Source organism: Balaenoptera borealis (genome assembly GCF_965194805.1).
Source record: "Balaenoptera borealis genome assembly, chromosome: 13".
NCBI lineage: Eukaryota > Metazoa > Chordata > Mammalia > Artiodactyla > Balaenopteridae > Balaenoptera > Balaenoptera borealis.
Window position 1 is genome coordinate 3,180,915 of NC_138870.1, and position 25,639 is coordinate 3,206,553.

Genomic DNA, 25,639 nt, shown 5'->3' on the forward strand with positions numbered 1-25,639 from the left:
GACCAATGGTTTGCACAATGCCATCTCCAGGTGGGGCGGGGCAGGGCCTAATTACCTGATGATATCACCTGGTACAGGTGTGCGGGTGTTGTAATCCATCCTCTCTGAGGGTTTAAACAGAGGCAATTTCATGGTGTAGGTAACCTACCATCATATTTTGTATGACACCGCATCCTTCACGCCCGCCCCACGGCAAATGGGTGGAGTGGAAATAAAATCACCCAGGCGGAAGAGGTCAACCTGTGACAGGTGTGGACGAGATGACGGGCTGGCTGACAGCACCCAGCCAAGAAAGGCTTGGACGAGTTGTACGATACAAAACCTAAATTTACAATGTTCACCCCCAAAGCACCACGCTGCTCTGGAGTCTCCGCACAAGCTTTTACTCAAGGTGATCTTGCTCATGTGATTAACCTCCTGAGCCTCTGCTTCTTCACCGAAAGAAAAAGCATCTGTCAAATCCTATGTACACAAAAGGTATGATGATGCTTATGACAACTTTCATTCACACGTTTAACTGCTTCCTATAAAAAGTTTCTAAAGCGGAGTTTCCTCGTGTATGTCCCTTAGAACACTGGTTTCATAGAATATTAATGGTTCATGGGAAATGGTAGTTCAGGAGGCAAATAAGTTTGGTACGTGCTGAGCTAAACCAAGTCAAACAGATGACCGCAGAACTCAGAGCCTTTCATGTGCTAATGTGTATTTCCAGGGAGTGGATGTCTATAGATCTGAAACCGTATTTAACAGTGGATTCCCTTCTGCCTGGAATATCTTATGAGACTTAATGGTCCATAAAAGACAGTTTGGGAAGCTGAATTTTATAACTGGGGATTAACATGGACATGAAAGTCCTGTAGCTTTCCTGAGCTTTGCTTTTCTCACCCATAAAATGAGGTTATTGTATTATCCTATAGGGTCATAAAGCTGACAGGAGATTATGCACAAAGCCTGGCACCCAGTAGGCCCAGGCTCTGCAAATGTTAGAGCTTCTCTAAAGGAAGAAAATTCAATGAGCCTGGAACCCTTTAATTTTTTTCTTCAAATTAGATGAAAATTTTCAATAACAACCACTAGAAGAAAATTTTCTGTAGCCTCTGGAATTACCTATAAACACTGTTTTTTAACCCTCTCCAAGAGCCTCACCTCTGACAGCCAGGGGACCGGCTTATTCCACTTCAGGTAGCTGCTGTCCCCCCGGCCACCTCTCGCGGAGTCTTGGTCCTGGCCGAGCAGAGGAGAATGAACTTGGTGGGAATATTAGGGTGACAACAGGATTGGGGCCCCTTGAAAGTGCCTGTGGAAGCAGAGGGTCAGGAGACCCAGCCCTGCTGTCGGAGGCTTATCAACTTACGGACACTCCCCTTTCTGGCTCACACTATATCCCTCAGGAATATATCTCCAATGTATGCCCCTGAGGTGCTTCTACTTTCCTGACTTTTCTCAGTCTTCCCATATGGAAAAATTTTTTCTAATTAGACCAGGCTCTCCTGAGGGCAGGGACCTTGCCTCCCTCTTCTGTGACTCATCTGTCCTAACAAGTGGGAGCCCCCTTGGGGGAGACACCCCAACTCCTCCCTACCCTGCAGGTCCATGGGTTCAGTTTGGCTCTGGTCCGGCCTTGGAGATCCATGTCTGTTCTACGCTCAGAGGCTCAACCTTAGGGCTCCAGGCTGAACTGGACCTCCAGTTCCCTAATCCCCACCCAGAGCAGCTTCTAGGGACCATCAGCCCAAGAAACACCACAGGGAAAATGCTCCATTACAAATCTGCCCCCAGCTATTTGCAGGGAGGGGCCGTATCTACCGCATCATCTCTGACTCCTAGCAGCAAGCACCTGGGACTGTCACTAAAGTACCAGCCCAGTCCTCATTCCGGCAAGAGGCGAGAGGTGCTGGTCCGGCTCAGGCTGCTGATGGAGGCCACATGCCTGGACGGCTCAGACTTGGGCATCTTGAACTATGCGACAAGGCTTTGGGGAAGGCAGGATGGACGTCTCTACCCACGAAGCTGGGAGAGCCCGTGAGGCCAGCCTGCCATCCAGGGACTCCTGCTCTGCCCTGCCCTAACACAGGACGTGAGGACGCCCTGAAGGCTCTGCGGGCAGGGGGAGCCGAGGACCCACGTTAACGCACCAGCAGGGAGGACGGGCTGACCCTGCCACGTACCTTGAGGCCCAGCCTCTGGGGACGGTAGAACTGGAGATTTGGATCCACAGCCGGAATGTTCCTGCTGGCCAGAGCCTTGGCCAGTTCTCTCCAGCTGCCATACCCTGAGGAAGGGAAAGAAGAAGAGAGGAACAAGGTCAGCATGACCTGAAGCCCTCATAAATCTGCGAGATTCAGGGCATAATAACAGCCACCTTCTGTGGCTCCTGAGCCCTCGTCATGGGGTGGGTATGAAGTGGGGTGGAGTGTAGGGGGACAGTCACAACCTCGGCCAAGGTCAACACGGCAGAGAGCGAGGGCATGAGCTCATCTCTTGTTAGGACTCGCTGTCCTTCCTAATTCAGAGGAGGAACCAGGCCAGGTGAACCCGGAGCTTTGTCCTGCCATGTGACCACCACAGGCTGCCTGTCGAGGCCAATATCGCCCAAAAGCCACTGGGTGCATGGCGGCCGAGCTGAGCTTTCCCCTCACAACCTCCCTGCCTCCGAGCCAGGGAGCCGGCGGGGTATCTGACGGGGGGCCCTCCCCCTGCCCACCGTTAGTCGCTGGGCTGCTGGATGGACCCAGAGCTGGGGGCGCCAGGAGACCGTGGGCCAGGACTTGGCGTTTGCCTGTCAGAATTATAAACAGCTGGAGATATGAGATTTGAGGTCCAGCTCCTCCTAGATGCATCTAGAGGCTGTGTGTGACGGCTGACATCTGAGCCCTGAGGCCCTGGAGCCGGTCGGCTTTCACACACCTGGGAAGGTAACAGCCAAATCACGGTGAGAATGAGGGAGATGCGCGTGCATTCACGGCCACGCAAAGGGGCAAGGAGCCGCTGAGGGTTCCGGGGGGGAGAATCAGAGCTCAGTGGTCAGCACCGCTGTCCACTGGGGGCCGGGGCTGCCCACAGGTCAGGGGGACGCTCGGGCAGGATGGAGACTTTGTGGAACCATAAGGCAGAATCACAGGCCACCAAGAGCTGGGAGGGGCCTTCAAGACCACCTAGTCTTCATTTCAGGTGAGGAAATGGAAGCCCAGCTATCTGGAGTCACTTAGCAAACACAGCTGACCCCCTTGTCCACAGGGGATACACTCGAGACCCCCAGTGGATGCCTGAAACCACATATAGTACCGAACCCCATATATACGATGTTTTTTCCTATACATACTTATGATTAAGTTTAATTCACAAATTAGGCACCGTGAGAGATTAATAATGTTAACTGAAAATCAAATAGAACGGTTGTAACAATATATTGTAATAAAAGTTATGTGAATGAGTCTCTCTCAAAATATTTTATTGTACACATTGAATGCCTCTGCCATCTTAATGGAGCACTTATCATTCACTGTGGCTGTAGCTTTTGCAGTTTGAGGTGTGACAGCAAAACCACCAAAAACTTCTTTTCCCTTCTTCACAATTTCACGAAGAAAAGATTCGCTCGTGCCGTAGATTTTAGCAACCTTAGCCTACGGTTTTTTTTCTTTCTTTAAGTTTCACCTTTTCACTTAGAAGAAGCACCTTATGGCTTTCCTTTGGCAAATGCGAATTTCCAGCATCACTGCCGTTGCACCGTGGGGACAGTATTGAGTAAAATAAGGGTCACTTGAACACAAGCACTGCGATGCCAGGACAGTCCATCTGGTAACCGAGACAGCTAGTAAATGACGAACGGTGGGAGGGGCTGGAGAAAGGGGGTGACTCACTTCCCGGGCAAGATGGAGCAGGACAGCGTGAGATTTCATCACGCCAATCAGAACGGTACCCACTTGAAAGCTTATGAATTGTTTACTTCTAGAATTTCCCATTTAATATTTTCAGACCCTGGTTGACCTTGGGTAACAGGAACCACTGAAAGCGAAATCACGGATCAGGTGGGACCACTGTAGTGACAAAGCTAAGGCTAGAACCCAAGAGTTCAGATGGAACCCACTGGGCTGCAAAAGCGCAGAAAGCTCTCCAACAGCTTCATCGAGATGCTCCCAGGACACTGCCGTGGGCGCTGCCCGGGAGTTAGACGGGCACCACCGGCCACCGTGAGCCAAGAGGTGCCTGGAAGCAGAAGCATCCTAGGACCCCCAGGCGGGCACCAGTAGAGGCACAACCAGCCAACCAGACACAGAGGAAAGAGCACAGCCCACAGGTACGGGCCACAGAAGGTGGACATCAGCACTTTGCCGCAGCGTGTGTGTGTGAATACCTCCAGGAAGGGGGGTGGAATGTGGGGCGCGGCCGGGGAGCTTTTCTTACCCAGTTACATGCTGGGTGCTCCACAGGGTTTACTCAGCACCTCGCAGGCGTGATCCCATCTGGGCCACGTCTGATTACCCCCACTTCACAGATGGGGAAAGAGAAGCCCAGGGTGAAGGTCACAGAGTCCGCTGTCTCGAAGCCAGCATCGGAACAGAGAGCCTCTCTGCCTCACCAGCCAGCGTTTCCTCTTCCCGCCTACATTTTCTCCTGTGGATGCTGTTTGGTGTGGACTTGGAGGAGACCCGGGGGCAGAGGTGTCCGCTGGGGATCTGTGCCCCTGGGTTTCTGCGCAGACATTAACCGTCCACTCATGTTATGTTTATCGGGACTTCCGCAGGTTTATCCTGCTGCCATCAAGGTCTCTGCTGTTTCCATGGCTGGCCAGCTGGCAGGCAGAAACAGGTCAGACTAGTTCGACACAGAGAGATGTTCTGGGGAAGCAGGATCCCTGAGCCAGTGTGGTGACGTAAGGGTGAGGGAGGGAGGGAGGGAGACAGAAAGAGAAAGAATGTCCCCAGACCCAGCCCTACGTTCCTGCCTGGTGTTCCTGCGCTAACCTGGCTAAGACACTGCTAACAAAGGAGTCCCATCCCTGCCCAGGCCCCGGGGGCTGTGGATTAGTAGCTGGAGGCTCAGGGGCCTGGGGGACAAGTGAGTCGCACCGTGGGAGGGGAGGGGAGGCGCTGCCTTGCTTCTGCCTCAGAACGACTGGGTCACCTCTTCCTTGACTTTGCTCTGTGGCTGAAAACGACCTACTTGTAGACAAGGCTGTGAGGATATAACCCTAAAAGTGCAATTTGCCGCATCCGAGGGAGTTCCGGCGTGTCTCCCAGGCATGTTCTTTCCCACACACTAGTTTTCAGTGCCAGCCAAATTCTTTGACTCCTGGAAGGTGAGACAAGTCACCATTTACTGGGAAGTGACAAGGAACACTCTCTCCTGGACCAAACTTTGGAAGGGCTCCTCTGAGCACTCTTTTCGACTAGGCCGTGGTCCTTGGGCCCTGTCCTTGGCCTGCCCAGCCCAGCTTTTAGGAAGAATCCTGTTAACTCTGTTTACCCTCCACCCTTGATACCTGAACCCAATCAGGTAGCCAGGATGCTGCTAGGCCAGTTTAGCAAGAACCCCCCCACCCTGATGTCTCCTCCTGCTAATTCTCCATCCACTGACCCCTCACGCAACTCGTGGGCTGTAAATCCCTGGCTGCCTTTGGAACTGAGCTCAGCTCTATACCTCAGTCTCTTCCCCACACTGTGATCGTACTGAGTTAAACCTGTCCATCACCTTTAACTTGTGCCTGGCTCTATTTCTCTTTAAAAGAGGGTAACAGGTGGCTCTCCCAGTAAACAAGGACAAATCCACAGAAGGGAGGGGAGGTCAGTGGTTAAACCTAACCAGGCCCTGCCCAGGTCACAGGTTCATCTAGATGGCTTTGAAATTACTTGGAGCAAGACAGTCAACAGCCCAGCCTTTAGCGATTCAAGGAGCAGGAAACGCCCTTGGCAGACCTCACAGTGTGGAAAAGACAGTAAGGCTTGGAGTCAGGAAGCTCTCCATGGATGGCCACCATTATAAACGGTAACTGCTTGAGCAAGTAACTGAACCTCTCTGGTCTTCTGTCTCTGGCTGGTGGAGATAAGACCCCTGCCCCTGCCGTGAGGATTAAATACTGTGCGTGTCAGACACAACTAGCACCCCGTCCCCCATCAATGTCTGAGTTCAGGGTTTTGGACTTGGGCGTCAGAAGATGTGAGTCCCAGCGCCTCGAGAGTTTTATAAAAACCGGAAACGGCCAGTCGCCACCTCTCTCCTCTGTGCAGAGAAGCAAGAGGGCCATGGGCAGCAGCGACTCAGTGGTGGGGGTAACAGACAGCACTTCCTCTCTGCTGCCCGGCTGTTCTCTGTACCCCTCCCATCACCCACCTGTCCCCCAACCCCGTTAATATTCACTGAGTGCACAGCAGGCGTCAGGCACGGTGTGGAGCTTTTCCGCTGTGTTAACCCTGCCAGAGGTACCCTGGGGGAACCAGGAGCTAAAGAATGTGCTGATTTAACTCTTGACACTTGTCACCTGCCCTCGGGTAAGTGAACTCCTGCTCCTGGCCAGAGCACCAGCTGCCAGGGCCCCTTTCTCCTGCAACAGGTGTCACATTTGTGCCAGGAGACAGACGCCCCGATCTCAGGTGACAGATAAAGCACCACCGTGGGCCTCACATTCTGCCCTCACAAAGCTGGGCTATCAAATTCACCATCAGCCGGAACTCTGCCAACATCTCTCCTCTGTGCAATGTGGACTCTTCAAAGGCCTGGAGAGCATCTCTTTGGTTCTTCGGTGAAAATACAGCATAAGCACTGCCCTTGGTGCTTTTTTTTTTTTTTTTCAGATGATACTTTTTTTTAAAATTTATTTATTTTATTTTTGGCTGCGTTGGGTCTTCATTGCTGTGCGGGCTTTTCTCTAGTTGCGGCGAGCGAGGGCTACTCTTTGTTGCAGTGCACGGGCTTCTCATTGTTGTGGTTCTCTTGTTGCGGAGCACGGGCTCTAGGCACATGGGCTTCAGTAGTTGTGGCATGTGGGCTCAGTAGTTGTGGCATGTGGGCTCAGTAGTTGTGGCTCGCAGGCTCTAGAGCGCAGACTCAGTAGTTGTGTCGCGTGGGCTCAGCAGTTGTGGCTCGTGGGCTCTAGAGTGCAGGCTCAGTAGTTGTGGCACACGGGCCTAGTTGCTCCGCGGCATGTAGGATCTTCCCAGACCAGGGCTCGAACCCGTGTCCCCTGCATTGGCAGGTGGACTCTTAACCACTGCGCCACCAGGGAAGTCCCCCTTGGTGCTTTTTTTTTAAAAAAAACTCTCACCTACATTATTTCCCTGCATCCTCACCAACTCCCTGGGAACTGTTGTCATCTTCTTTAGAGATGAGGAAACAGAGAAGTGAAGTCACACAGTGAATAAGATAATCCACGCTAAGGACTTAGTGCTTGGAACACAACAAGCAATTAACACACTGCAGCTCATCAGTTTACGATCGGTCACAGCATTGCAGATGTGAAACTGGCATTAGTTTCTCCTGATCGCTGGTCTGATTCTCTCGCTGATGTGTCACGTGGTCCACAGGGACATTCACACAAGGGGGAAAGGCAGCCCCTGGCTGCTCAGACAGGTTTTGGATAGATTGTGACGTTTCAGCTGAGGGACTGGACATGGGGAGAGGAATCAAGAATGATTCAGGATGTCTGCCCTGGCCGTTGGAAGGCTGGAGTTGCGCTTACTGAGATGGGGAGGACGGGTGTCAGAGGAGAGGCTGAGAGGAATGCCCAAGAGAGAAGCGGGAGCATGGCGGGGACGGGGTGCAATGAGCGTGGTGTTTCTGAAGCTCCATCTCCAGCTCGGGCAGGGCTCCGCTGGAAAGGGCTCCCACCTGCCCTAAGACGCACTTTGCAAGAGGGGAAGGCCTGCACCCTCAAGGGCTGTAGGAAGGTGGGGTTCAAGGACAAGCCAGGAGGGCTGGTCCCACAGGCTCCATAGGTGTAAAAGACTCAAAGATCTGGGGTGAATGCAGACGATTTGCTAAGAAGCTCAGCGTCTGTAGAGAGAAAAGGTGGTGAACCCCAGAGGAGCTGAGCAGAGACAGGGCCCTTGTCCCACTAGAGAACAGCAGGTTGTCCAGGGAACAGGAGGTCATGACACCCGGGCACGGCTCCACAAAGGCCAGGAACCAGCACGGAGTCCTGGGATGAAAAAGCAAGGCTCTGACCTTGGAGTGCACCCGAGGGCCAGTCATGTGGGCTCCGCAGAGCAAAGCTGCCGTGGCTGGACGCCAGCAGGGCCTGGACGCCACCAGAAACCCGAGGTGGCACAGTCAGGGATGAAGCCAGGAACTGTCACCTGGGAGAGAGTCCCTAAGGCAAACCACAATCTCTGACAGCAAAGACATGGCCTTTCCTTTCCAGCCGTGACACCCCAGAGAACGTGATGCAAGAGGAACTATTATTAATGTAACCTTAACATTTACGTGTCGGGCATATACCTATATTTATAGTAAATGAAATATAGATGATTTTATTTAGTACAACAACCCTATAGGAAAATAAGGCTTAGAGGATAAAAATCTCACTGAAAGTCCCAGAGATAGTAAGTGACAGAAGATTTGAACCCTGTGTCCTGAATTCCACGCCTCTCTACGGAACAGACTTGAGAACCTGGTCCAGCTCTGCCACCTCCTCATCAACTGGCGTCAGGCACACCTTAGTCACCGGCCCATCCCTCCCCAATTACCTCCTACTCACCCGCCCATACCCCACCCCGACACCCCACTGACTAGCTCCCCACTCCCTCTAACGCCAATAACACCAATAACACCTCCCCATATAAGCCAAATAAGAGCAAGAGGGCGCATGGAGACCCAAACACCCCCAATCAGCTGGAACACTGGGCAGAAAGCACCTGCGAGTGGGCCTGCTGCCCTCGCCCCGGTCTCGGAGCCTCTTCTTTCTCAACACGAGGGTGAACCACGCAGCCGCGGGTCTGGAGCAGGGTGGGCCCCAAGGAGGGTCCTAAGTGTGGGTCCAGCTCCATCTCACGCTCCCTCGTAGCACAGGTACAGGGCGGAGGGTATGCAGGGCGGGAGACCGGTGGGGTCCCGAGGTCTCCCCAGCCACTCTTCGATTTGATGAGCAGAAATACGGAAAGGGCCCCGACGAGCCTCTCCCCCCTGCCCACCGGCCCTTAGGCTCAGAGCAGAATAGCCAGCCACCCCCAGCTCCCTGCCGAGCCCGCCCTGAGCTGCCATGGGGCTGGGGCCGCAGCAGGGCAGGCCGGGGCTCGCCAGCAAGACGCAAGGGGCCGTGCCCACCGCCCTGCCGGCTGCCAACCGAGGGGCCCAACGGGGGGCGCCGGAGCTGTGCCAGGGACGTGCTTGTGCACTTCAGCCCCGCTGCTTGTGTCCTGCTCACCCGGACATCCAGATCTGAGCATGAGACTTGAAGGGGGTGGGTGAGGCCTGCACCCAGCCCCGCTCTGTAACTTCCCACCCCCCGAGCCATGGATCGACCCGCAGAGGTCCCCGAAGGTCTGGCCAGGCGCCAAGGCACCTCCAGGATATCGTCATCATCACCATCATCGTGACAAAGAACAAAACAAACCCCACAACCTTTCAGGCCCCATGTACTCATCCGGGTCATGACAGGACAGTCAGAGCCACAAACACAGTTCTGTCCATGGGGAATTTTGACGAAGACCCCGGATGAAATGGGATGGTTTCAGGAAGATCTAGAGGTAACAGGGTCCAGGATTTCTAAAATTGATCCATGCCCACTGAAGAGGTGCTTTAATCCTCAGGTGGACCTGGGCAAGGACCCCATGGGTCAGACTCTCTTGTCCAGTCATCCCGCTGCACTGGGACACAGACAAGCTTCTGAACGTGGAGGAGCAGTGGGGCAATCCTCTTCCCTCCTGGAGTCTTTCAAAGAGGAAGTTCAGTGGCGGTCAAGGGTAAGCAATGGCAGGCTGGGAAGAGTGAATGCATGAATCAATGAACCAACCAATCCCCAGGCACTTATTGAGCGCCTGCTGTATACTCAGAGCTCTGCTAACTGCTGCAATGGGGAGAAAGGTACAAAAGGAGACATTCAGCTCCATCCACTCCTGGCACACCTGGGGTGGGCATCGTGGTGAATGAAGGGATCCACGTGACTGTGGCCTCGTGCATGTGCTCTGGACCCACACCGCGCCCCATGCAGGGCACGCACAAGCCATTCCTGCTTTAGGCAACAGACAGCTGCACCTCAGGCCGCTGAGCTCACCAGATGCTGATGGTGTGATGCTGTGATGATTTTCCAGACTTGCAGGAACCTCAAAGTGCTCTTCAAACATTTTCTGGGACCAGAGAACTGGTCTCCAAGATCCCAGAGTTCCAGAGAAGCAACACAGAGAGAAGAAAACCCTGGTTCCAGAAGACGGCCCTGGAGTCATCCCAGCAGAAAGGTCACCAGGACCCACCGGAAGACCTGACGCAGCCCACAGAAGCTCTGGGGTTTGGAGCCACAGCAGACAATGGCCCAGCAGCTAGTCACAGCCCATGCTCTGGCTCCCACTCCTTTCCAGGTGGAAGGACGGAGAAGTGGAGGCCCGAGATCCCAGAACTCTCCTTCCCGACTGGATGGAGGTGGGAGGGGTACTTTCCATAGTTAAAGTTCTCGAAGGACTGTCAGGGACAGAAGGTGTCATAGGAAGAAAGAGCGGGAACCAGAAGGAAAAACTGAACGCTGGAAAAAAGACTGGGGGAGGGGGGGGTGGAGATTCCACTGGGAATGTGCCTTTAAAAAAGAAGAGAGAGGAACTTCCCTGGTTGCGCAGTGGTTAAGAATCCACCTGCCAATGCAGGGGAAAACGGGTTCGAGCCCTGGTCCGGGAAGATCCCACATGCCGCGGAGCAACTAAGCCCGTGTGCCACAGCTACTGAGCCCGCGAGCTGCAGCTACTGAGATTGTGCGCCTAGAGCCCGTGCTCCGCAACAAAGAGAAACCACCACAATGAGAAGCCCACGCACCGCAACGAAGAGTAGCCCCCGCTCGGTGCAACTAGAGAAAAGCCCGGGTGCAGCAACAGAGACCCGACACAGCCGAAAATAAATAAATAAATAAATAAAATTATTTTTAAAAATTTAAAAAATAAAAAAGAAGAGAGCGTCACCCAGCCAACTAACGAGAGACACGGGAGGGGAGAAGTGGGAAACATGGGACAGCAAAGTTAACTATGAAGACCATGGGGAGACCACAGTGAAATGCCAGAGGGGACCGGGAAGGGTAGCAGCACTGCTTACAAATCCCCCATCCACCCATTAACCCGCCCCACCCAGCAGCAGCCTGGTACCCTGTGCACGTAACAGGGTGACCGTCACAGCTAACACGTGTGCACTTGCCCAGGCCCGTGTGTGCTAAGCACCGGACAGGCACTGTCTCGTTTAATCTTCATACAATCCTTTCAGGATGGTGTTAATATTCCTCCTATTTTACAGGTGAGAAAACTGAGGCCCTGGGCAGTTCGGAGAGTACAATCTGCTCAAGACCTCAGAACCCTTAGAAAACAGAGCTGGGATTCTCAAACCCAGGGCATCTGACTGATTCCACGCCAGGGAAGTCCCATCATCTGACTCTTTTAAAACAAAAAAATATTTCTTAACAGGTATCTAATACAGACCCTTTTGTTTGTTGAGTGAGGAAACAATGGAATCCAAAGGAAGCAGGAAGAGAGAGGCACCCCGAGGCCAAGAGAGTTTTCTAGGGCCACACAGGGACTAGGTTTGGAACCTAGAGCCACCAACCTCCAGGCCTCTCTCCCCTGATGTCTCCGCTGAGAACAATGTACTCTTTCAAGCCGAACCCTTCTCTCTTCTCCATCAGCCTTGAGAACAAGGAAGATGAAGGATCTGATCTGAAGGCTGCCAGCCTCTAGCTGGTGAGGTCTGACGGAGCTGACGTGCCAAAGCCAAGCTGAGGTTGTCGTAACCTGTCCCGGGGAAGGAGGGCCAAGCGTGAGACCGGGAGGCATGCCCGGTAGTAGCTCTGGTCTCCAGCCGAGGACCTGGGCGCTGCGTTCCTCCAGAATATCACACTAGCAGAAGCTCAAGAGCGAGACCACGCCTAGGATGGAGGCCGGCGTCCTGTGTTAGCCCCCAGCCCTGAGTCAGCAGCATCCCACCACGACCCCTCCATCCAATGCCTTCATGTCCAAGCTCTCTCTTATATTTTCATCCCAATCCTAGAGTCATGTCCATTTTTTTTTTTTTAAGATTTAATGATTGATTGATTGATTGATTGATTGCTATGTTGGGTCTTCATTTCTGTGCGAGGGCTTTCTCTAGTTGCGGCAAGCGGGGGCCCCTCTTCATCGCGGTGCGCGGGCCTCTCACTATCGCGGCCTCTCTTGTGGCGGAGCACAGGCTCCAGACGCGCAGGCTCAGTAGTTGTGGCTCACGGGCCTAGTTGCTCCGTGGCATGTGGGATCTTCCCAGACCAGGGCTCGAACCCGTGTCCCCTGCATTGGCAGGCAGATTCTCAACCACTGCGCCACCAGGGAAGCCCGAGTCATGTCCATTTTGCTGATGGGGATACAGAGACCCACAGATAAGTGAACGGACTTGTCTACCGTCAAAGAGGAGTCAGGGTTAAGACCGTGCTCACTCGTGGCTGCTGGGTTCAGTGGGCTACAGGGAACCTGGCTGGGGAAGGGTCCTGCTGAACAACTGTCTAGGAGAGGGTTGAGCGTTAGCACCGTGCTGGCAGGAACTAGGTCTCATCATTACATTCACACTGTGTAAATCAGCTGGAATTAGAACCACCGTTCTACTTCCTGTCTCTATGAATCTGACCACTAGACACCTCAGATAAGTAGAATCATACAATATTTGGCCTTCGGGTCTGGCTTCTTTCACTTAATGTTTTCAAGGTTCATCTGTGTGGTAGCATGTGTCAGAATTTCCTTCCTTTTCCAGCCGAACCATATCCCATCATATGGATGGACCACATTGTGTTTCTCTGTTCATCTGTCGATGGACACTTGGGTTGTTTCTACCTTTGGCTACTGTGAATAACACCGCGGTGAACATGGGTGGGCAAGTGTCGTTCGAATCCCTGCATTCTCTTCTTTTGGGAAGGTGCTCTCTTTTAAACTGCTAAAAACTTTGTCCATTCTTCCAGAGATAGGCCAAGGGGGGCCAGGCTGCTGCGCCCTCATGGCAGAGACAAGGTGGGAAACCTCGTGTCCGCCTGAGGATGCAGGAAGTCTGTGGACCGTGGGTGGGAGCAGGGTGGAGCCTCCCAGCCAACAAGTTAAGAGGAAGAGCAGAACTTCCGAGGGTGCCCACGGCGGGGCCCTCCGCATGGACAGCAACATCCTAGCCCACTAGCCTCTGTGGAAATGAGCAGTTTCAACACATCCCAGCTTCTGAGAGAGGCTAAGTTACCTGGGCCCCTAGAACTCCAGCCCAGTGCCAACACGGGTCCACAAACTGGGGGCTACCCATCCTCAAGGAGACAGGTACAGGAGCTTAGAGTAAACGTTGGGAACCTGTGGATGCAAGCTGACATTTCTGTAACACCAACATAGGACAGTGCGGTGTGGACCACTTTGGATGTCTTGAACTCCCACGGTGAGTCGTGAGGGCTGCAAGCTGCTTACTGGTAACGCGCAGTGAGACCACACCTGTGACAGGGTGGGAGCCAAAATCAAGAAGTAGAAAAACTGGCCCTTCGCTCAAGATAGTTTGTTCAGTTAGCATCAGGGGCCTGCCTGCCTGTCTCCCTTCCTTTCCCTCTCCTCCTTCCTAATTTGGACGAAAGGCAATCTGGGGAAAGACTACAGCGTGGCTCAGAGAATCAGCCAGAAGCACACAACCAGGCTCCAGAAAGGCCAAGGACCAGGGCAGTGATGGAGACCTCACCAGACGGCCAATGATGCTCCAAGTATCTGTGTGTCTCTACTCAGAATACAAATTCCCAGGAAAGAGTCCGAGTGGCCTCAGCTTGGGCCGGGTGTCCCTCTGGTGGAGAAGGGGGGCGTGCAGTGGGCAGTGGGGTTGAGACCCCTGCAGCTCCTCTAGAAGAGCAGGTGGAGGGAGGGAGACTGCTCCCTCCCTCCACGTGAAAATCATGGGGATTTTCTGAATCTTCCATGCAAAAATAGCTGAACTCAATAATTGACCATTATTCCTAAAACAAAAGTGGGACTTGTCTGAGAGTCCTATTTTTTAAGCAGGGGCACATAAAATGCAGATATAGCTGAAAGTATGAAAGACACAGACACACAGAGTTGGTTCTATAATACTTAAAAGACTTTACAGAATAGGGGGAAGATGGGAGAGTTGATTATCTAGAATATCCTCAGGAAAAGTAAATTCCAGACTCATACAGACACACAATGTTCAAAACACAGTTCTTGGGAAGAGAGGTAAAACCATCATCTGTCAGAGTCTTTGAAAGTAACACTTCATCAATTCATTTTAACCTTGGTTAAAAAAAAAAAAAATGGGGGCTTCCCTGGTGGCGCAGTGGTTGAGAATCTGCCTGCCAATGCAGGGGACACGGGTTTGAGCCCTGGTCTGGGAAGATCCCACATGCCGCGGAGCAACTAGACCCGTGAACCACAATCACTGAGCCTGCGCGTCTGGAGCCTGTGCTCCGCAACAAGAGAGGCCGCGATAGTGAGAGGCCCGCGCACCGCGATGAAGAGTGGCCCCCAGTTGCCACAACTAGAGAAAGCCCTCGCACAGAAACGAAGACCCAACACAGCCAAAAATAAATAAATAAATTAATTAATTAAAAAAAAAAAAAAGAGTTCATGGTTAAAGCAGGAGATATTTAAAGAAATAATTATAAAAAAAAAATGTAAGCACTGCAGTCGAGGGGAGCTTAGTAATCATCACTGCAGCCCCCTACATTCTACATAAAGAAAACTGACGGCGTGAAGACCGAGGTCACTGTCTGAGGTCACAAAGCAAGTTAGAGGCAGAACCGGCACTGGAACCCAGGTCTCCTCTCTTCCAGATCAGGATCTTCCGTCCAGACCGTAGGACTAACCTGGTTGTCCCCTGTGATGAGCCTGGCACGAGATGTACAGCAGGATCGGGGGCGGTGACAGCACTTTGTGGTCAACTGAGTGTGGCCCCTGCTGAGCAAAGGGCCATGGTCTAAAGCAGCCTGCAGAACACGTTTCTCCGGGTATTTGAGAGCTTGCTCGTTTGGGTCCAGACCAGTTCTCGATGTAGAAGCTGTGAGTGTATAAAGGCAGGCCTCAGAGCCCTTCAGAAGCAGAGCTGTGCCACATGCACCTCCGACCCCTTCAGCCACAGCTTTAAGTATGAAGATGTTCGGTTTCCTTTGAGACGAGATGGTGGAGGAGAAGGACTCCACCGAGGTCACCTCCTCTCACAAAAACACCAAAATCACAACTAACTGCTGAACAACCATCGGCAAAACAGACTGGAACCTACCAAAAAAGATGTTCTATATCCGAAAACAAAGAAGCCACAATGACATGGCAGGAGGGGCACTTTCACAATATAATCAAATCCCATACCCGCCGGGTGGGAGACCCACAAACTGGAAACTTCAGTTTAAAATACTCAACTACATTAAAGCAATATCTGCATTTAAAATAAGCTTGGTATGGGACTTCCCTGGTGGTGCAGTGGGTAAGACTCTGCGCTCCCAATGCAGGGGGGCCCAGGTTCGATTCCTGGTCGGGGAACTAGATCCCGCATGCCGCAACTAAGAGTTCGCATGCCACAACTAAGGAGCCCGTGTGCCACAACAAAGAGTCCACATGCCTCAACTAAGGAGCCCGCATGCTGCAACAAAGATCCCTCATGCCACAACTAAGACCCAGTGCAGCCAAATAAATAAATAAATATTTTAAAAATTTTAAAATAAATAAGATAAAATAAGCTTGGTACATTATAATGCATAACACTCAAATGTTTACTCAAGCTTACTTCTGTATGGAATGTTTTCCAGTACAGTAAGCCCCCTACATACGAATGAGATCCATTCCGAGAGCACGTTCCTAAGTCCAACAGAGTTAGCCTAGGTACCCAATTAACACAATCAGCTATATAGTACTGTACTGTGATAGGTTTATAACACTTTTCACACAAAGTAATACATAAAAAACAAACACAGAAAATAAAGAAAACATTTTTAATCTTACAGTACAGTACCTTGAAAAGTACAGTAGCACCAGTACAACAGCTGGCATCCAGGGGCTGGCACCGAGTGAACAGGCAGGAAGAGTTACTGACTGGAGGAGGGGGAGGGGGTGGGAGATGGTAGAGGGTCGATGACCCTGATGAAGGGTCGTCAGCAATAGGAGACGGAGGAAGCTGCAATTTCACTCACACCTGACATTGACAGCACAGGTTCTGGGCTGGAAATAAAGATACTGTACTACTGTACTCTATACAGTACTGTACAGTAAAGTACACAAAAGCACAACCACTTGTAAGGGATGCAGACACGTGACAATGTACGCCAGACACGTGAACTAACTTACGTGATTGGACATGCGAATGCACGTTTGCATCTTTGACAGTTCACAACTTGAAGGTGCATATGTAGGGGACTTACTGTATGTGATCTAAAAAGTGGCTATAGTAAAGTTCAAAAGAAAGCTACTTTAAGGAACAAATCCAACTGTACTAGATACGCTTGTAAATAAACTTATGGCATTAAAAAAATGAAGATGTTCAACGAACGACTAATGATTTCATTGAAATAACTTTCATTGTTTTTACCACAGTTTGTCCTCTAAGCACCTTTATTAAAAAATATTTAATCCACGTATACAGAAATATCCACAAGCACATTAAATACTCCTTTGCCAGGTTATTTATCAACACTCTACATGGAAGAAAAAAAAAACCCTTTTCTCTGGGTTAATGACCACTTTTTAAAATAAACAAACAAAGGTAAGTATAGTTGAGAATAGGGAGGAATTTAGACTTGGTGGGAAAGGAGCCAGGCAGGAGCAGCGATGGTCAGCTTGGTTGATGTGATGTCTGTTTTCTACCTTCACAAATAAGACTCTGCTCATTGGACTACAGTGTAGTTGTTAAAATATCTACGTTAGTGCCAATGCTACTGAGCTAAATACCATAAGAGAATCTCTACCAGGCTATTCTTAGCTTCACAAATGCAATGAGGACTTCCCTGGCAGCCCAATGGTTAGGACTCTGTGCTTCCACTGCAGGGGGCACAGGTTCGATCCCTGATCGGGGAACTAAGATCCCACATGCCGTGTGGCACAGCCAAAAAACAAAAAACAAAAAACACAAACACGCACACAAATGCAATGAAACATTGCCCTCTAGGATGGCTGATTAAACTATTAGTATATGGTCTTTATATTCCAAACAGTCAAACACCAGCTCTAGGTCTATAGAGAAAAGGGCAATAAATAGGAGAGTGAAAATTTGATGAAGTCAACTGGTTATTTGATGTGTCAGTGACCACATTTTCTGAACCCAAAGTCCGGCTATGTGGTCTGACCAAGGCAATAGCATGTCTGCAACAGTTCATCTTTCCTGGAAACCCAGGCCAAACAGTCACATTGTTTATTTGACACTAAATTATCGGTTTCACAGATCGCCATTGTCTTAGCCTCACCAAATTTGCTAAACTCACTGGTGAAATGACCAGACAGGACTGATCTATACAACTCGATCTAGCCTATCTATAGCTGGGTTAACAGGAATCTGGCCAAAGATGCACAAATAGCTCAAGAGGATAAAGTTCATTCCAAGACCCTGTACCCCATGCTGTGCCCTCACCCCCCCCCCCACCCCTCACCATTTCCCCAGCACTCTCCTCCCCATGAGGCACAGGCCATGCTGGACAGAGGGACAGCCGGCCCAAACCATACAAGAGGGGGCAGTACAGAATCACTGCGAGGCCAGGTATGTTTTGAAATTCCCCCACATCAAGGACACATGGAGGGGTAGAAAGCCAACGATGTCTAAGTGGCTCCCCTGGCAAATCAAAAAAAAAGACTTTCAGGGTAAACGTCCCCAGAATGGCCACGAGCACTACGGAAGGTGAGGTGAGGCTCCACTCTACCCGCTTTTTGCTGAGGATACTGAGCTAAGAAGCATGGTCACCCAACCCGAATCCGTGTGCCCGATGTGTCTTAAAGAACCTCAGTGAACCAACAAATCAAGGTCCAGCAGGAACCAAAGAGGAACTCAAGGACTCGTGCCCGAAATCGGACAGACGGACGGCGCTGATCCTTCCCAAAATAGGAGAAAGTGAAAGAGAGAGCTTTGGAGAAGGAGCCAGGCCCACAAGCACGCTCCAAAGACGCAGAGGCGGGGCTCACGACCACCGAGCCACGCGCTGCGATCAACCTTTGAGATCGCAACCTTTTGGTCCGAGCAACTCTCGTTTTACCTGTGTGTTACCTAAATGGTTTCTGGGGTACTTGTGAAGACAAGTGAGGCACTGAGAACTTAGATTATTTTTTGGCCTCCTGAGCATAAACTTTGATATTTAATGACCCGTGATAGCGGTCGGTATCCTAGTAATCCAGAAGACCCTTGGGGATCTATTAACTGTTTAGCATTCCCAGGTCTTAGGGGACTATGTTTTCCGTCTTTCAAAGAGCCTGTTGTAGGCAATTTGAAGAGTAAGATGCAAATATTCCCCAGAGTGGGCAGAGCACTGCGCTAGGTTTCCCCAGAGCTCACCAGCACACAAAAACAGATGCAGGCTTCGCACAAAGAAGGCACAGTCTCTTATTTATTTTGAAGTGGCTTCTTGGATCAGCTTCTTAGAGTTGCGAGGGCTGCACTAAATGGTTCATAGTGGGAAGGAAGCTCAAAAAAACAGAGACCTGTGGAATTAAAGCAGAAGCTGCAGGCAGTCAATTAGCTGGATTTATTGAGCATCTAGTACGTACATGTAGCCGCTCTGCCCGGCTCTGCGTGAAGGGCCAGTTTGGGAGCCAGGAAGATCTGGAATCGAGCCCCAGCCCTGTCACTTCCAGCTGTGTGAGCTTTGGCAAGTTCCTTAGCCTCTCAGGGCCTCAGCTGAGTCAGCTCGCCACCATCCCCCCCTTTCCCTTAGGAAGATTAATGAGATCCTTGAATGAATTAAACCAACATTTGCTCCCTGCAGACGGGGTAACAGGCAGCTGCCTCAGCATCACGGTACCAGCTGCTATTTACCGATTGTTTACCCCGTCCAGCATTATTCACTCATTAATTTCCAACATACACTAACTCTGTAAGGTAAATATTTCTCTCCCCATTCTCCCAGTAATAAAACTGAGGTTTAAAGAGTCTACCTGGGACTTCCCTGGTGGCACAGTGGTTAAGAATCTGCCTGCCAATGCAGGGGACACGGGTTCGAGCCCTGGTCCGGGAAGATCTCACGTGCCGTGAGCAACTAAGCCCGTGTGCCACAACTACTGAGCCTGTGCTTTAGAGCCCGCGAGCCACAACTACTGAGCCCATGTGCCACAACTACTGAAGCCCACGCGCCTAGAGCTTGTGCTCCGCAACAAGAGAAGCCCACACACCGCAACGAAGAGTAGCCCCCGCGCACCACAACTAGAGAAAGTCCGTGCGCAGCAACGAAGACCCAACACAGCCAAAAATAATAAACAAATAAAATAAATAAATAAATAAAAATAAAACTTTATAAAGAGTCTACATGATTTACTCAAGATCCCATAAGTGCCCAAACTGGAATTCAAACTAGACCCGTCTGGCTCCAAAGTTCACAGTCTTCCCACCGCTGCCGGGTCGACCCTCCCAGCAGCCCGGCGACGCCGGTGCTCTGGAGCCGTGGCCGGGGGGAAACGGAGGCAAAGGACCGAGCCCAGGTGGGAAGGAGGAGCCTCAGCCAGCGCTGCTAACGCACAGGGGGCTCCGCTTCCACACACAGGTCTGAGGCCTCCTGTGCTTCCACGACACAAGTCTGCTTCACACACGCAGGGCGCAGCGAGGCCCCTGGAGTTCAGAGAGGAGGATCCTGGTGGTCCGGGAAGACCTCGTGGCGAAGGAGGTCCAGGGCAGGTGCTCTGGGAAGCAGGTGGAGTTGCTGGGCCTGGGAATGGAAGTAAGTCACCGCCCTTAAGGAGTCATGGTTTTTACAGGGCAACCTGGTTTATTTCCATCTCCAAGCCCCACCCAGGCACCCACCTTGGTTCCCCGCGTGAAACACAGAAGTCTTTACCAAGATGAAAGTAAAAGATGAACACCACCCTCCCCCAGTGTCAGAGTGCAGAGGTTCACCAAGAGAAAGCGATGACCCCTGCAAGCCCCACTGCCCTCCCTCCGGGCCACCGCTCAGTTCTCTTGCTAATAATGCCCCTCATTACGCCTACCTTCACAGCTGGATAACCCACCCTGGGGCTCAGTCTGGACTATCCTCTTTCCTGTCTATGCCCCCACTCTCTGGTCCTTGGGAATCCCGTCTGCACGTGGATGACTTCCCTAGCTGCCCCCTGCCCGCCCCCAGAAATCCACGTCTGTATCTCTGATTTACGAACCCACTCCCCTGCCTGGAGATTTGGGAGGCATCTCAGACTCAACAGGCCTGAAACCAAACTCTTGATTTTTCCTGCCAAACATGCTTGCTCCCCGTCCTCCCCATTTTAGTAACGGCAGCTCCAGCCTTCCAACTGCCCGGGTCAGAAATCTTTGAATCATTCTTGATTCCTCTCCCCACATACAATCCATCAGCAGGTCCAGTCATCTGTGCCTTCAAAAGCTACCCAAAGTCTGACTTCTTCTGACACCTCTACTTCCCCCACCTCGTCCCGGCCACCATCTCTCGTCTGGTCCCTGTGCCTCCACCCTCACCCCCTACAGTTCAGCAGCCAGAGTGACCCCACCAAAATGTAGGCCACGTCAACCTCCTGCTCAAACGCTCCAGTTCCTTCCCAGCTCACTCCGAATACGATCCAAGGTCCTTTGGATCCTATGAGTGAGGCTTACTGGGGGCAGACCCAGGTTACACTGTTTGTCTTGGCAGCCTTATTATCAGCACCCACTTGCACTATCAAAAGTGTCCCACAGAATGTAAACTGGTGCAGCCACTATGGAGAACGGTATGGAGGTTCCTCAAAAAACTAAAAATAGAGCTGCCATATGATCCTGCAATCCTACTCTTGGGCATATATCCAGACAAAACTATAATTCGAAAAGATACATGCACCCCAATGTTCACAGCAGCACTATTTACAGTAGCCAAGACACGGAAACAACCTAAATGCCCATCAACAGAGGGATAGATAAAGAAGATGTGGTACATATATACAATGGAATACGACTCAGCCATAAAAAAGAATGAAATAATGCCATTTGCAGCAACATGGATGGACCTAGAGATGATCACACTAAGTGAAGTAAGTCAGACAGAGACAAATATCATATGATATCACTTATATGTGGAATCTAAAATATGACCCAAATGAACTTACCTATGAGACAGAAACAGACTCACAGACATAGAGAGCAAACTTGTGGTTGCCAAGGGGGAGGTGGGGTGGGGGAGGGATGGAGTGGGAGTCTGGGATTAGCAGATGCAAATGATTATATAGAGAGTGGATAAACAACAAGGTCTTACTGTAGAGCCCAGGGAACTGCATTCAGTATCCCGGGATAAACCATCATGGAAAAGAATATGAAAAAGAATGTATATGTATGTATAACTGAATCACCTTGCTGTACAGCAGAAATTAACACAACATTGTAAATCAACTCTACTTCAATAAAATAAATTTTTTTAAAAAGTGTCCCACAGACGATAGGGTCACTCAACTGAAGATGCCTCTCGTGTTAAATCTCTGCCCCGATCTCCTCTCCCGTCCCCTTATCACCCTTCCACTCCAGCTGTTCTGGTTTCCTAGCTGTTCCTCCCATCACCAGGCATGCAGTACCTCAGGGTCTTCACACCCCCAGATATGGACACGGCTGTTTCTCTCTTCCCTGGTCATCCCATCTACAACAGTTCTCTCTGCCCCCAGTTACCACCTTCTCTTACCCTGTGTTATTCTTCTTTCTTTTTTCTTTTTTTGGCCGTGCCACGCGGCTGGCAGGATCTTAGTTCCCCGACCAGGGATTGAACCCGCAACCCCTACAGTGGAAGCACGGAGCCTTTACCACTGGACCGTCAGGGAAGTCCCCGTTACTTTTCTTAATAGCACTTATTACCACTTGACATGTTATGCGTGTGTGTGTATAAAATCTATCTTCTCCCCATACCTATTTTGCTTATTATGCCTAGCACATAGTAGGCACTTGTTGAGGAAATGATGTCACTGTTAAGAGTATCCATCCAGCTCCACACAATGGTTAAAAGGAAGAGCTGCAGAGTCAGATGCTATGGTATCTAGCTACATGATCTCAATCTCTAAAGCCTTGGTTTCCTTCTCTAAAGCAATGATATTAGTAGGATTTACACCTTACGGGGTTACTGGTTATGAGGATCAAATGAGAGTGGCATATAGGAAGTGCTCCATAATACTGGAGATAATAATAGAAAAAACAAGGGTTAAAACATTTAGCATTTAAAATGTGCCAGGCAGTGTACTAAACATTTTATAAATATTACCTCATTTAATTCTCATAGAAACCCTTTGAGGTAGGTACTGCCATTATCTCCATTTTACAGATGAGGAAACTGAAATTCAAAGAGGTTAAGTAACTTTCCTAAAACCACACAGCTGGTAAGTGGCAGAGCCGGGATTTGATCCCAAGGTCTCTGGTTCCAGCATCTGTTCTTACCCACTCTTCTGCTTTGATTACAAACTCCTCCTATGTGTGGTTCCTTTTGTTTTCTAAAAATTCCAAGTGTTCACCACAACCGGTGAACTACAGAGAGATACAGTTGGCCCTTGAACCACATGGGTTTAAGGTGTGTGGGTCCACTTAGATTAGATTTTTGTCCATAGTAAATACAGTACTAGTACTACTGTAATAATAATAATAATAGTTCAACAGTATTACATGATCTGCAGTTTGTTGAATCTGTGGACATGGAGCTGCAGATACAGAGGAACCACAGAGATGGAGGAACCGCTGATACAGAGGATTGACTATAAGTAATACTCAGACTTTCGACTGTATGGGGAGTCATCACCGTAAGCCCTACCTCGTTCAAGGGTCAATTGCATATGATTTTTAAGTATCTCTCTTCCTTCTCTCTCTCCTCACCACAACTAATGGTAACAGTCAGGCCAACTTCCATACCTTTGCACTTGTTTACACACTAACAGAATTCTTAACTTTTTTTGTTTTAAAAGATATATTCATATTACACATATATTACTCTGGAACTTGCTTTCCTCACTCACATTGTGGACATTTCTCTAGGTTAAAACATAATCCATTTTTTAAAAATAGCTGCAATAACATTTCATGGTATGGCTATAGCACAAGTTAGCAGACTGTTTTCCTATTGACAGACATTCACTTGTTTCCAAACGATGCTTCCAGCTTGTGTGGCTGCTACGATTTCTGCAATCAAGTTTCAAAGTGAGACGTCAAGGTACAATATATTTTTTAAATTTTAGTAATTGACATATTACTTTTCAAAATGGTTTGAAAACAATCCACGTTGTCACCAGCGTGATTTAAAAGCGTCTGTTTCCAGGCAACTTCATCAGCACCACATGTTCGTCTTTAAAATTTTTGCCAATCTGATGGAAGTATGTGTTTTTTAAAACACAGATGGACTTATACTATACATATTATCCTGCAACTTGCCTTTTTTTTTCCCTCAACGATAGTATCATGGACATCTTTTCAATTGTTGTAAACACTGCTGTTTATCTCATACAATTCACCTCTGTGTCCTGGAGCACATTTCTTTCCCACCTGGGACAGCTGATCTATGAGCAAAGACGCTGACCTACCTTAATTGGCAAGAGAAGGTAGAAATTATATTAAAACAAGTACAGAATCACTTCACACCCAGTGGGATAGTGGTCATCAAAAAGACAGAAAACAACAAGTGCTGGTGAGGAGGTGGAAGAAATGGAAACCCTCATATCCTGCCGGGGAGAATGCAAAATGGGGCGGCCACTTCGGAAGACAGTCTGGCAGTTCCTCAAAAGGTTAAACGGAGATACCATGATTCTACTCCTTGGTGTACACCCAGGAGAAACAAAAACATCACAGCACTATTGATAATAGCTGAAAAGTGGAAACCACCCAAATGTCCATCAGTGATGAATGACTAACAAAATGCAGTAGTGTATCCACACTATGGAATTATTATTCAGCCATAAAAAGAAATGAAATGCTGATCCAGGCTAAAAAACGGATGAGCCTCGAACGATGATGCCAAGTAAAAGCCAGCAAAAAGGGCCACGTACTGTACGATCCCATTCACGTGAAAGTCCACAAGAGGCCAATCCATAGAGACAGAAGGTAGATGAGAGGTCGCCAGTGCTCTGGGCGAAGGGAATAGGGAGTGACTACTGTGCAGTACTGGGTTTCTTTTGAAAATGATGAAAATTTTCTGGAATTAGTGGTGATGGTTGCACAACCTCGTGAATATACTGAAACCACTGAATTGTATACTTTAGTGAGCAAATACACCCACGAGGCCTCTACTTCTCTTTCCACCGAACACCTGAGGCTCCCCAGTCCCCACGCCTTCCCGAGCACCTCCACCTCCAGTTCAGTGATCCTCATCCCTAGAGAGCTGGCAACAGGTTTCTTTTCAAAGCTGCCCGGTAGGGTTTGTCGATAGCACTGCCCCCCCCCACCCTGTTCAGACCCAACCCTCTCTACTTTGTACCCAGATCGTTTACTTATTAAACCAATTAGATTAAATGACTCACGCTGCACCCTTGGGCAGGAGGCGGGTAAACAGCTCACAAGAGTCTGACTTGTACTGGAAAGGGCCTGCTTCCCTTTCAGCCCAGACTCTCTTTACCAGGCCCTCCCCCCGCACACCCCCCCAGCAAAGCGTTTCTCAGGTGGCAGGAGGATGCCTGAGATGGGGGGGCGGTTTGCTGCCCCCGCCCACTGTGCTTTCTCACCCCCTAGGACGCCCACACAGATCCCTCAAAGAGCTGACAAAAAGAGCCTTATCTCTACTGCTTACAAAACCAGCAGGCCACCAACCAGCTCAGCATCCGGGCAAATGCGCGTAGAATTCCTGGTTCTCCCAAAACCTGTCCTTGTGCAAAACGGCCAGGAGGGTATCTAGCACCCTTTGCTGCCACCCCTTAGCCCCACACAGGGCACCTCGCTGCCCCATCTTCGGGTGCTCCATCCCCGTCAAGATGTGCTTGGCTTGGGTGCTGTGGAGAGGCCCTGCAGCTTACCGGCTGAAGCAGGCGGAGCTCCTCACTCATCTTACCTAAAAACAAGGGCCAGGGTCTGGATTATTTCTCCAGGCTCTGAGACCCGTGACTGTTCAGTTCCATGAACACTGACTGAGTTCACCGGGTCCTGGAGGGGACAACTGTCACAAGGTCTCCATCCCCGGGGAAGACAGCGGGGGATGGGAGGGCTGACCCCCAAGGACACACTCTCAGGACAGTGCAGGGGCTCCCTGGGAGTGTGGACAAGAGGGCCCCGGGTCCCCTTTGCTCCCTGCTTCCACACCCCACCCCGCACACGGTGGAGGCCGCAGTTAGAACCACCCTGATCTGCCCTCGGCATCTCCTTCCAAGCACTACCTTGGAGGCATCCCCCCCCGTGACAGCTTGGAATCTGGGAGGGA

General features: G+C 50.4%; 1 protein-coding gene across 5 annotated transcripts in view; it reads right to left on the reverse strand.

Moving 5' to 3' along the window:
• B4GALNT3 (beta-1,4-N-acetyl-galactosaminyltransferase 3) overlaps nucleotides 1–25,639 on the reverse strand; it is a 94,109-nt gene that overhangs the window by 21,428 nt on the left and 47,042 nt on the right. For 3 of the 5 annotated variants that reach the window (XM_082349090.1, XM_082349089.1, XM_082349091.1), the window contains exons 2-3: nucleotides 2,169–2,272; nucleotides 1,147–1,224 (exon numbers count right to left, since the gene is read on the reverse strand). In XM_082349090.1, coding sequence (XP_082205216.1) covers nucleotides 1,147–1,224; nucleotides 2,169–2,272 — 182 coding nt within the window. Of the gene's footprint in view, nucleotides 1–341; nucleotides 429–1,146; nucleotides 1,298–2,168; nucleotides 2,273–4,404; nucleotides 4,864–25,639 lie in introns of those variants that run through there. The other 2 variants (XM_082349092.1, XM_082349093.1) reach the window with 2 other exon arrangements.